The sequence below is a fragment of the Schizophyllum commune genome, assembly GCF_000143185.2.
Source record: "Schizophyllum commune H4-8 unplaced genomic scaffold SCHCOscaffold_8, whole genome shotgun sequence".
Classification (NCBI taxonomy): Eukaryota; Fungi; Basidiomycota; class Agaricomycetes; order Agaricales; family Schizophyllaceae; genus Schizophyllum; species Schizophyllum commune.
This window is the reverse complement of record NW_026089545.1, coordinates 852,825-865,222: the sequence shown is the minus strand read 5'-3', so window position 1 is coordinate 865,222 and position 12,398 is coordinate 852,825. Positions and strand designations below refer to the sequence as shown.

General features: G+C 58.2%; 4 protein-coding genes across 4 annotated transcripts; 2 read left to right on the top strand and 2 right to left on the bottom strand.

Annotated features, from left to right (window-relative positions):
* Nucleotides 1–7: 7 nt before the first annotated feature.
* On the top strand, nucleotides 8–415 carry SCHCODRAFT_01062728 (uncharacterized protein; the record flags this gene model as incomplete). The annotated part of the gene is made up of 1 exon (XM_003030165.1): nucleotides 8–415. A coding segment is annotated over one exon (408 nt), but the record flags the coding sequence as incomplete, so codon positions are not given.
* Nucleotides 416–2,175: 1,760 nt separating this feature from the next.
* Nucleotides 2,176–2,509, bottom strand: SCHCODRAFT_02507070 (uncharacterized protein; the record flags this gene model as incomplete). The annotated part of the gene is made up of 2 exons (XM_050343190.1): nucleotides 2,176–2,399; nucleotides 2,455–2,509. The coding sequence occupies 2 exons, from the start codon at nucleotides 2,507–2,509 to the stop codon at nucleotides 2,176–2,178; spliced, it is 279 nt and encodes a 92-aa protein (XP_050199172.1).
* Nucleotides 2,510–3,228: 719 nt separating this feature from the next.
* Nucleotides 3,229–7,842, top strand: SCHCODRAFT_02509143 (uncharacterized protein; the record flags this gene model as incomplete). The annotated part of the gene is made up of 8 exons (XM_003030166.1): nucleotides 3,229–3,668; nucleotides 3,709–3,977; nucleotides 4,399–4,558; nucleotides 5,112–6,165; nucleotides 6,218–6,289; nucleotides 6,343–6,717; nucleotides 6,775–7,491; nucleotides 7,714–7,842. The coding sequence occupies 8 exons, from the start codon at nucleotides 3,229–3,231 to the stop codon at nucleotides 7,840–7,842; spliced, it is 3,216 nt and encodes a 1,071-aa protein (XP_003030212.1).
* On the bottom strand, nucleotides 7,813–11,745 carry SCHCODRAFT_02737152 (kinase-like protein). The gene is made up of 12 exons (XM_050347155.1): nucleotides 11,627–11,745; nucleotides 11,476–11,566; nucleotides 11,241–11,369; nucleotides 10,972–11,179; nucleotides 10,570–10,922; nucleotides 10,390–10,498; nucleotides 10,265–10,332; nucleotides 10,112–10,211; nucleotides 9,018–10,064; nucleotides 8,697–8,964; nucleotides 8,452–8,645; nucleotides 7,813–8,394 (listed from the first exon to the last, which is right to left on the bottom strand). The coding sequence occupies exons 1-12, from the start codon at nucleotides 11,683–11,685 to the stop codon at nucleotides 8,108–8,110; spliced, it is 2,913 nt and encodes a 970-aa protein (XP_050199171.1). The 5' UTR covers nucleotides 11,686–11,745; the 3' UTR covers nucleotides 7,813–8,107.
* Between the last annotated feature and the right edge of the window lie 653 nt (nucleotides 11,746–12,398).

Sequence of the window (12,398 nt, the reverse complement as noted above, 5' to 3'; positions counted from 1 at the left end):
CGTCGGTCTCGGTTTCTGGTGCCCCGCTACCGGCGTAGGATTCCAGTGCGTCGCCCCACAACAGCCCGACACTGCCAGCATCTTCTTCAACGAGGCGCTCGCGGTCGTCGCAGCTCTCCACCATGCGGTTCTCGGCATGGACTCCAACCCGCGCCGCATCCTCATTTACACCGACAATACCAACACTGTCGACATGTTCAACACCCTCCGCGCTGAACAAGCGTACAACCCCCTCCTTATCACCAGCGTCGACCTACTCCTCAAGTTCGACCGCGAGCTTCGCGTGTTCCACGTTCCTGGGACCGAGAACGGCGTCGCAGATGCGCTCTCGCGTTTCGAGAATGCTCGGGCCATGCAGCTCGCTCCCGGGCTCCTTATCCGCCCCTTCCTACCTCCTCACCTGTCCGTGGGTGCCGATCTTCTACCCCCCCAGCCAGCGGAGGGGGCTGACCAGCAATGAGCGCCCTTCCTACTCGCTCCAGGCAGCCGCTCCGCGAGGCCTGGACGCGAGAACGGCTCGAGCACGAGCGTGCGATCGCAATCGGCGCTTCTATCGAGCTGTCCACGACCCTGTCATACACATCCGCTACCAATGCCTACCTCGAATTCTGTCGTTTGCACGACATGGCCATCACCCCCACTCCCGACACTTTCAGTTTCTTCACCGTCTTCATGTCCCACCACGTCAAGCCCAAGACCGTCGACGCATACCTCTCCGGAGTGTGCAATCAGCTCGAGCCTGTCTTCCCCAATGTCCGCGAGATTCGGAAAAGCCGCATTGTCGCACGGACCCTCGCTGGCTGCAAGAAGCTTTACAGCTCGGAGGAACATCGCAAGCGCGCACTAACTCGCACCGAACTTCGCGCTCTCCACCCCGCCTACTCCTCGTCCACATCGCACGATGACATGCTATTCTGGGCCATCTTACTAACAGGGTTCCATGCGCTCATGCGTCTCGGCGAACTCGTATCACCCGACCGCGAGGCACTGCGCGACTACCGCAAGATCGTCCGTCGGTCCTCCGTGCACGTTACCCCGTCTTCCTTCGATTTCTACCTCCCCGGTCATAAAGCGGATCGCCTCTTTGAGGGAAACCGTGTGCTCCTCGAGCACATCGACGCTCTCGATGATCCCTACACAGCATTCACCCGCTACCTCAACAGCCGCGACACCAACTTCCCATACCACGCCGAGCTCTGGCTTCGCGCAGATGGGACCGTCCCGACCCGCGGATGGTTCATGCGGCGCCTGCGTCATCATTTCCCGACATCCGACATCGCCGGTCATTCCCTTCGTTCAGGCGGTGCGACGGCTATGGCGGAGGCCGGCGTGCCCCTCCACCTCATCCAGAAGACCGGCCGTTGGGCGTCCAGCGCTTTCGAGCGCTATATCCGCAAGCATCCTGTGCTTCTCGCAGCTATGCTTTTGCAACGTCATACGTGATTCTCGAGCGCTTCCCATCGTTCCTCATTTCTCTTTTCATTTTTTGCTACCACCTACGGCTTATCTACTTGCCTACCGTCGCTGAGCAAGGGCGTAGGCGCGTAGTGTCTCTATCCCCTGTACTTCTACTAAGCCTATCTTTCTTTTTCTTTCTTATATATCATCTTTCCTATTAGCCTTTTAGCGGTATCCCTCTCGAATGTACACATATTGCGTTTCGGGGCCCTGCCGCTGCATAAGGGCGGGCCCGCGCATGCCTATTCCGTGCCCGATAGCGAGGACTGAGAACGTGGTTAGTTCGTATTTAAATAGTATTTACATGTATCTAACCACGCGATGGACGGTGCGCCCACTGGCGCCCACGTCCCGCGCTCCGCGCGCGTACGCGCCCTCGGCGCTCTACCTGTGTTCTCCAACACAGCGTCATCCGTCAGCAGACTCGGTGGACGACAGTCCTCTGTCTGCTGACCGGCCAGCTCTCGACTGCGTCCCTTGCCGGAGCTGCGTGGCCATTGGCTGCCCTTTCGAGACACGCCCTTGTCCGGTGTCTCCCTGAGACACGGACTCCTCGTATACCCTGGGGGGAGCCCGAGAGGTCTTTGGCGTTCTTCGTTCTGACCTCCCGGATCCCCTCAGGTGCGTAGTACGAGTCCGCGGCGTTCTTCGTTCTGACCTCCCGGTCACCCTCAGTCCTCGCGCTTTTTCGACTACCCGCCCTCCGCTCCCTTGTATTTACTCATACACTGTACAGTCAGAGCGGTATCCCTCTCGAATGTACACATATTGCGTTTCGGGGCCCTGCCGCTGCATAAGGGCGGGCCCGCGCATGCCTATTCCGTGCCCGATAGCGAGGACTGAGAACGTGGTTAGACGATGACTCACTATCAATGGACAATGGAATGCGCCGGCGCGTGCGGCTCTTGGGCGGAGGGGAAGGACCGCGGTGAAAGCGCGCGCTGGAGTACAAAGCAGGATGAGAACAAGAGCGCAATAAACGTGTTGCAGACGCACCTTTCATTCTCTTAGCTCGCGAGCCCAGCCAGCGGGCGCTCATACACCTGCTCATGTAAGTCTATGCGGCTCGAGAACTCCATTTCTTCGAGATCGAGTTCGTGCCGGCCTCGTGGATATGATGCACCGGTGGAAGAACAACCCAAGAAGGGACTGCTCTGAGGCTCAGGCGGGTCCAGCGAGTCATTGAATATAATTTGTGCCCACAGTAGGCGCGATAAGCACTGCCGACGAGCAGCTCGACGTCGGCGCGGAGGGTAACAGGAGATTGGTGTCAATCACCGGACGACGGGGACGTACGGCTCTTCGGCCCGGCGTCATGCTCGACCGAAATCCTTGCTTGACCCCTACCACCATGTTGCCTTCACGCATTGAGCCTGCTGTCTCCCGCAGTTGCTGAAAGCACAGTCAAGATCTCTGTGTTCAATGCTTATATCTCTCTTTGCTTGATTGCCTCTCGTCGAGCGCACCATTGGCTGGCTCTCCACGTCCGTGAACATTGGCCTGCCTCTACCCTCCATCTTCACCTCTTCTCGGCCGATAAGTTCCATTTGCCTGATGTGCGTGTATACTATGCTCTTCTGTTAATGCAATACATTAGGCTCTGCGCTCGGTCCGAGTCGGCGGGGGCGTTCGCCGCGACCGCCACTGCGCATGCTAAAGTACTATCCCCCGTCAGTATTTCCGTACAAATACGCCAACAGTTCTGCAGATAGTTCACGTCATTCTTGCCGTTATTACGGCTCTCTTGACCTATTCCCAAGCTTCCCATCGATGGTAGCAGTACTCATCCCGCCATATCGCCGCGAAGTGCGTACTGGTCCCTCGTGGTTCTCCTTCTCAGAGACGACCGCCCCAGCTCGCCAGTGCGACGTGCTCGGGCTCTCCAGCTACTTGAAAACTCAGCTACTCCGGAGCCCCAGGACATCGCTTGCTCGCAACATGGGAGTCACGGTCTCGCGTTTGACTGAGACCCTGATTTCCTCGACGACGGCTTCCGCGCCCACGTCGAACTTGAAGGAGGTATTCGGGGAAGCGTCATGCGAGATGCCCTCGGCGAAGTCTGGAGAGGCGATGGGACGCAGCAAGGGGATCGAGCTTGCCCATCTTCGGACTGAGTCTCGAGAGGTTCATGTCGATCATCAACCCTGCATCCCCGATCATTGTACTTCTCCTGCTCCGCGGGCTTGCCCTATCCAGGACGGAATATTTAGGTGCGCTCATCCAAGCATGGCTTGTCTGGTCCTCACCTAGCGGGCCACACAGATACGATCGCAAGTTCCTATTGCAATTCAAGGACACTTGCAGGGATAAGCCCGATTTCCTGGTCGACCTGAAGACTCTCGGACTTGAACCTAGTGGCCCTATCCGTGTCTGCCTGGCCGTGGCGAATCCTGGACATACTACCAAAAACCAGCGCCGTCGCGCTCGTCGTGAGCGGCGGGCCATGGAAATGGCCCAGCTTGGCCTTGCGACTCTCCCACGTCCTGCACTCGACTCAAAGGCAAGAACAGCACCGACGGGTGTGTCGACAACGTCTGGCTAGCACACGAGAGAGCATGCCATCGTTTTTCTCTCACAAGCGGAGGGAGGCGACAAGGTCAAATGGAAAAGAGGAGGAAGGAAAGTAGTGGAAAAGGAGGCCTGGCAATAATCATTGTCTGGAGTAACATGGTCCTCGTACTTACAGTTGGCGCATCGTAGGCTGCAGACCGCGCAAGCATTCGCGAACTATCGACCCGGTCCTCTTTCTATTATCGAGTACTTGGCGTGTGCTCGCTATACGCTTGGTGTACTATAAATACGGGATGCACTGAGCTTCCCATGTCTCTGACGAGAGTGAAATGAGTTAACGAGCCGAACGTCCTTTGAGGCAAAGCGAAAGCTATTCTGTTCGGCCATTGCCGGAATTTCGGCATTGCCCGTCCTTATTTTCCACGCTAGGCTTGTTGATTGAACTTGATTTCGACCACGACGCTATCGACGCGCCGAAGGCCTGGGACTTCATGGCCTCCCTGGTGAAGGCGGCGTGCTTCGACGAGGAAACATGGACGCAGCTGGCGATCAGATCGTCTAACGCGGATAAGATGCTCTCCTTGCTGTCGTAGGCTGAGGTGAGTTCGTGCTACGATAATTGTGCCTTCAATGGAGCTGACGTTCACGTGTCTTAAAACCCCAGTGCCACTCACAGCAGTGCTGCGTACTTGTCACGTCTCAGGCCCATTACATCCCTGACGAGTGCATGTACCTTGTCGAGCGAGGCAGCGCGACCAAGTTCCGGTCTTTCTCGTTGTGAATCGTGCAATGCCATCCAGACGCTTTGGTCTGTAATCTAGCTTTCGGCAATCCTTGGGTTTAGTAAAGCGAAAGCGAACGACGACCTTCCGCCAAAGCCCCCATGCCATCATGCAACACAATACGCCTCCCACTCCGCTTCACGCGGCGAAAACGTGTAGCCTAGAACCCTACCCGCACCAGCTTCCCGACCTTCGAGCTCAATACGATCGATAGGCCCCGTTGTGTACTAGGGCGCGCTTCCGCCGCAATGCTCGAAGACTCGCCTCCTGATCGCCTCCCTTTTGACATCGACCACGACCTGCCCGCTCAGCCAGAGTGCATACGGTCGAGCACTATAGAATGACTGCGCACGCCGACAGATCTGTCTCTGCCTCCCAGCCGATATCTCATTGTTTCTCCCAGGACGAAATTGCGCTATCTCTGCCGGATCCAGACGGCTCAGGCGTATGGGCGCTTACTATATGCCCCACGAGATCGTCCGACAGCACGTCGTCTCTGCCATGGACCTTTCGTCTGCACGATCCCCAGGGCACCGCTCATGACCTGGTAGCCGGGAGACGCGACAGTTCCGTCCTCCTGCATCGCGCGCTGAACCCGTGGAGGCCGTTCAGCCTTCGCAGACGATATGGATCTGATGGCGATCACGATGCGGTGGACGACGAGGACGAGTGGCGAGAGGTCGTGAGGCGAAAGGTCACTGCCCTGCTCAACAAGCTCACCGCGGGAAACCTGGACACCATCTCCAAGCAGATCATCAAGTGGGCTAACGAGTCCGAGTCCGAGGAGGACGCCAGGACGGTCAAGCTGGTCGTCCAGCTGGTGCTTGACGCGGCGAGGGACATGCCTCTCTTGTCTGGCATGTACGCGCACCTGTGCTGCAGGATAGCCAGCCGTTGTGTCGGCTCGAGGGTCAAGGGCGGTCGACCTGTCGACGTAGCCCGCACCCCTCAGTCTGGTGGCGCGCTGTTCAGCGATCTTCTGTTCGACCACATCAAAAAGGAGTTCGGCATCGTGCCATTCTCAGTAGAGCAACGCCAAACAACCGTCGAAGGCCTCGCGTCGAAGGCTGCGGCTGCGCACGATGGTATCAATGGGCGACACGGAACAGGCGTATCTTCGCGTCGGCCTAAGGCAGCGCGGCGAGGTTACGGTTTGGCGGTCTTTGTCGCCACGCTCGTCAAGTTGGGAGAATACTCGAAGGACGTCTTACTCATGTTCGTGCAGGAGCTGCTCGACACCATCGTTTCCCACAAGGACTCGCAAGACATCGAGTGTCTCTGCACCTTGCTCAGTATCGCCGGAGATCGGCTCGAGACGCAGTCCCGCAATAAGAGCTTGGATCTTCATTTCACGCGCATGAAGAAGTTGTCGAAGAGTCGAAGAGTTAAGCCGCGAGAGCGATTCATGTTGGAGGTGGGCGGCTCCCTTGACTCTGATGTGCATCCTCATCTGAGAAAGCCTACAGGATGTCATCGAACGTCGAAAAGGGGGATGGAATTTCTCTCTTCCTCTGACGCCTCGTAGCGACCGAGCCACTGTGCGCCTAAATTCGTGTCACCGTATATTCTTGACTCACATACTGCTATACAGGTTGCGAATTGCTCAGATGAGGGCCATGCGGAAGGCCACCTTCCTGAACCCTCTCATTCATACCAATTTGCTAGGCGGCACCAGTCGAGAGATGTGCTTGAAAACCCTGTCTTGTCAGACTCCGTCCCACTGGTGCCAGCAAGAGCAAGTGGGATGCCCCTGACGCAGGCTCACGACGCAGACGAAGTAAAGCCATTCTTGTCATCTTTCACGTTCCGACCTTATTCTACATCCAAGCGCCACAACTCGCCGAGTCAGCCGCAGACGAACGCGACGGCAAGCCCTCGAAAGCCGCCCGCTCAGTCATTGCCAGGCGGTCCCGCGCCCAGCATCCAACCTGGTATGCCGCCTGCTCCTATGCAGGGCTGGTTCTATGTGAGTTGCTTTCGCAATGCAGTCGTTGTGCTCAGCTGATGTCATTGATTATTATAGCCTCCTCCTTACGGTGGTTATGTGGACCCTAATTGGGCCGCGGCTTACGGCCAGTGGTATATGCCGCAACAAGGACCCCCACCTATGTCTCCTCAACAACATCCTGCGCAACCTCCCCCTATGCCCATGTCCCCCCGAAACGCCCCGCCGCCATTACAAGGTGGCCCCGGCACTCCAGCCCCTGTACATGCTTCGCCCGTTCCTCACCCGCCTCCCTCCCACGCCCCTTCGAACAGCATCAATGGTGTCGCGTCACCGCCGGGGACGCCTGCCAGCGCAACCGTTCCCGTGCCCGGCGGACGTCTCAACCAGAGCGCGGCACCGTTTACTCCCTCGTCGTCTGCTCGCAAGATCACCCTTCGTGCGCCGGACGGTAGCGAGCTTAAGTTTGACAAGTTCAAGCAGAACGGACAACAGCCCGCTGCCTCTCCTGCGACGCCGACGGTGACGAGCCCGCGCAAGCCGGTCAAGATCGAGAAACCGACGGAGGCGCACGAGAAGCGGATAGCCGCCGAGAAGGCCGAGGCTGAGGCTAAGGCCAAGAAGGAGCGCAAGCAGAAGGTGAGGGACGAGAAGGAACTCAGGGAGCGCAAGGAGATTCTGGAGGAGGAGGAGGAGGAGGAGGAGGAGGAGGAGCTTCAGACAATACAGGAAGCCGAGCGTAAGAGCGCTGGCAAGGCGCGCAAGAAGGCGGAGGCGAAGCTCACCCTTGATGGCGTCAGTACATCCGCCAGAAACCATACTTTCTCCTCCTCCCTCGCTACAGCGCGAGCGATCGACCATTTCGGATCCGTGCACTACCCAGAGGGAATCATGTACCCTTGATCGAGTGTTACACTCGTGGCGAGGACGGCAAATGCATGTTCGTGTCAGCGCCATCACATTCCGCCGCCAATGCTGACTGCGACTTCCAGATACGACCGCGATTCCTTGTTGCAGTTCATGGAGGTATGCAAGGAGAAGCCCCTCAGTATGTCCAGCTCCAACGCTTCTGGTATTGAGCGTATGGGCCCCGCCGACTTCGCCATGTTCCGCGGACGGTCCCACCGCAAGTCTTTCAATGCTTAGGTACTGTCGCGACGCAAGTCTGAACAACAACTGTAGTAATATGCATGTCAGTCAATCCATCTACTTCTTGAAGGCTCCCCTACAGACCTCGAACATCTATTTTACGAGTTCTAGCCCTTCGTATCGATCGCATGCACACAATTACAGGTCCAATGCTATTCCACCATGCGTGTCTTGTACATAAATTACTTGCAGTCCGTGCTATCCAATGTGGTGTGCGATTCCGTGTGCAAATGTCCATAAGTGCTGCGTCCAGGATGCAAGATTACAACTTTGTCGTCGGTTCCTTCTCATCAGGCTTGAATCGCAGTCGAGCTAACAGCACCGTCCGTGGAGGGTCACCGCTCCCCGATACCTTGCTCGCCGTGACGCTCTTCTGCGGGTCGTCCGAGTCGTAGCTCGGGCCCGCGACATCTGGGGCAGTATCCATCGTGAACCTGCCCCACGGCTGGCCTTGTACTGGCGAGGCGTATACGTTGAAATGCGCCTGCCCATCCGGATGAACGTGGCTCACGAACAGAGCGTGGTCTGGAGCGTCGAGCGTACCGACCACTGCAAGCAACATGATGCGTCAGAAGAGCCATTGGGAGGTTTGGGTGCAAAGCGTACCGAAGAACAAGTCCTCTTTCCCGATATGATGGTCCCGACCGTATGCACGCACGACGGCGTCGACATTGTTGACGAACCAGCGCCTTGCTGCGTCGGCCGAGTAGAGATACCGATATGTCGCCGTCTCAGTGCACAGGTATGCCACCTTGTGTCCTGAACGAAGAGGGTAGGAGTAGCGGCGGGAAATGCTCTCGCTGTTGACCCTTGTGAGTCCCGGAGTGGTCAGGAACAGTCAAATCCCTTACGAGCTTGCACCACCGCCACGACTTTTGTAGGTCAAGAACCCAACGATAGCGTCCAGTCCTCTCTGCGCGATGCCGCGCTTTTCGACCTGCTGTACGCCAACGCGCCATGTACCGTAGCCGCTCACGCTCGGGAGCCCACGTATACTCTCCTCTTCGGCATGATCAGGCGCGAATGCGTTGAACAGCGTTACGAAGCGTCCCGCAGGCTTGGAGAGGTATCCGACGGCGCCAACCTCTACGGGTGTAGGTGTCCACAGCGGAAGGTTCACTATAAAAGCACGAGGTCAGCGAGCACTCAGCCTTGTCGAGAACCTGACTTACGCGACGGATGATACTCGTGGTTGAGCAATAGCCTATACCGTCGCTCATTCTTGATCTCGGCCAACATTTCTGTGGCAGGCGGCGGGGATTCGTAACCAGCATAATCCGCCCCGCCTGCAGGCTCACGCTGCTCCAAACCAGCCACCATCGGACCAAGGACGCTGTCCGACATCCCCATCCCGCCTCCGCCCTCTTCGTCGTGCATAAATAGACTCGACGCACGACTACTCGAGGTGTACAACACCGGCTCCGGCATGTGCATCGGCGGTCCCCCAATCACGCCAGCCTCGCGCAGCAACCCTTCGTCGCTCGTCGATGACGAAGACGACATGGATACGGACTCCTCCATGTGGAAGTAGTACCCACCCTCAGGCGACTCAGACACGGCAGGTTGTGACGAGCCCCCTCCGGACGAGTTCCTGCCCTCCGGCGCTGTGGCATACGACGTCGAGTCGGACTGAGATGGCGCGACAGCATGCCCTTTGGACAGTCCTGACCCGCCAGCCGGAGCCGGAGCAACAGCGCCAATGCGCCCAGTAGGAGGTGTTCCCCACAAAGTGGCTGCCTGCCCAGGAGGCACTCCGACCGCATTTCCCGGGGGTGTCTTAGCCAAATCAGGCGCATCCGCCGCTGGGCGAGGTACATTGACGGCGCCCAAGGGCACGGTCTCCGTCCTAGGCGACATCCCGCCAGGCAGTGGCATAGGCTTCAAGTCCGGACTCGGCATTGACGCCATCATCTCCTCGTTGATGGGAGCGTCCAGCGGCTGCTCGGACCCCTTCTCCTCGTTCCGCTCAATCCAGCCCGCTTGCTTCCGTAGCCGCTTCACGTCACGAACAACTTGGCTGAACATAGGCCGTTTGAAGGGGTCGCGCGCCCAGCACGCTCGAAGAAGGGCCGAGAGCACCGGAGTCGTATGGCTCGGTATAATCGCATGGATGATGCTGGCTGGACTGGCTGGGCTAGCATGACCAGACGTCGGCGTACTGCTCGCTGTTGGTGTGCCATGCGCTGATATACCCGGCACCTGCGGGCGGGCATCGTTCGCTGTCAGAAGCTCAGCAGCGCTCACAAACATCCATGTTTGAACGTACTCAGAACTGCCCATCGCACTGCTTCATCGTCCAGTTGCCCCCAAGGTAGCCTTCCGAAGCCAAGTACCTCGACAGCGGTGATGGCAAACGCATACACGTCCTGATCAGACAACCCATCAGTAGGCAGAATACAAGGGCATGGTGCGAGCCAACCGTCTCTGTCGTGATACGTTCCGTCGCCCCCGATAGTAGCTCGGGCGCTTGCCATCGCAGTGTGCCGTCTACGAGATATACCATGAGCAATCTGAGGACTGAAGTGCTCTGGCGATGCTACCTACGTCCATGCCCGCCGAGTCCGCTGATGCGATACACCTCGCTTCGCATCTCGCTCTGACCAAAGTCAGAGATAACCGCATGGTGGTTGTCGTCGACAAGTACGTTGGCGGCCTATACGTTGTCAGCAAACATAGCGAGAAGACGATGGATCCCCAGCTCGACGATGCCGAAAGAATGCGCACCTTCAAGTCACCATGAAGCACCCCCTTCGAATGCAGGTACTCCATTCCTCGCGCGATCTCAAGAAGGTAGCGGAGCACGTCTGCAGGGTCCTCGTCCCCTTCTGTAGGAGGCGTGGCCCCAGGCATAGATGACGCAGGTTCCCCCGTAGGTGTCGTTGATGCACTGGACGAGCTTGAAGGCGTCCTCGAAGGGCTCTGCGCCTCCAGCGAAGCACGCAACAGCCCTACGCTCAGGCTGTCTTGTCTAGCGGGCCCCGGTGGACGCATGGGCGAGTGACGATCGAGGCTCATCGTGCGCTGGTGAGCGGACGCTGGGTCATCCAGAGAGGGAAGCGCAAAACCGCCAGCGCGAGCTATACGAAGTCGTTGAGTAGGCAACCCTGACTCATAATCACTACTCACCTGTTCCCGCTTCCATGATCGGGGCCCCTGGCAATGTGGCTAGCTTTGCATGTCCAGCCGTTGAACGGCGAGGAGAGGTAGCGCCCAGGCGTGGTGATCCTTGCCCTCCTAACCTTGGTGAGCCGGGTCCCTCCAAGCCGGCCGCAATCCTCGACTCCACGCGCTTCAAGTATTCGACAAGAGTGCCATTTGGCAGGTATGGAGAAACCTGGAGCAAACCAATCAGCTCGTGTTTGACGGCTTCGTCGAAACCAGTACTGAGTACTCACCAGGAACCACATCCCACCCTCGACAGCGCTACTCGCGCCAAACAGCTGAAGCACATTCCGATGTCGCAGCCCGCGCCAGATGCCCGCCTCACGCACAAAGAGCTTGCGTGGCGTCGTTGGCGCGAGGACCTGTAAGCGTGCAGTCAGCCACAGTCGAGCTTCAAAACAATCCAGGGTAGTGAACGTCCCAAAGAATGTTGCCACAAAAGCATTTCAGAGTGGGACTGGCGCTGACCTTGATCGCTACCGCGCGCCCCTTCCAAGTCCCCTTGTACACATCACTAAAGTATCCGACGCCGATCTTGATCTCGCGGTCGATCTCATACCTGTATGCAGAAATCAGTCAGCGTCAGTGACATACCGGCAAAGACAGATTGTACACTCACCTCGTAATGGTCCAATCCGGCAGATCCCACGGCTGCAGCATCGAGCTTTGCCCCTCCATCTGCACAACCGCATCGTTCCCGGGCAGTGGCTTGCGTATTCCACTCTCCTTTGAACGACCTTAAACATACAATCGTAAGCACTCCATCACCATTGCCCATCACCAAAGCATCCCACTCACCCTGCTCATGCCCCCATCCCCCCACCGCGCCACCCGCCGCCCCAGGCCGACTCATCCTCCTCATCGCGTCAATACCGCTCTCCATGAACTCGCGGTCTAGCATGTCGTGCGCAGCGTAAGGATCGAGATCCTGTTCCTCCTCCGCATAGCCGTCCTGGTCGTCGGGCTCCGTGCCGTATCCGGCGTCTTCCAGGGTCTCACCGCCCTCTCCAGCACTACTAGCAGTCACGAACGACTCTTCCGTGCTCGTACCGGACACCGTACGATCACGGTCCTCTGCCGCTCGCCCGGCAGACGCACTCTCGCCCGCAGCACCGCCAACAGCTACCCCTGCCGACGCGCTTTCTGCAGCACTGGGGACGCCCTACAATAACCAGTCAGTACCTGAGCGTTATACGCAGGAAGACCCTGGGCGCGCGAAGCTCACGTTACTCACCTCCTTCCAGACCTTCCTCCCCACAAACCCACTCTTAATCCCCGTCGTCGACCCCGCCGAGGGCGTCTCCGACATCCCAACCCCTCCCGCCAGACTAGGATGCCGCTGTATGTAGCCACCGACATGGCGAAGCTCTTTGCCGGGTGACGTGCCAGGA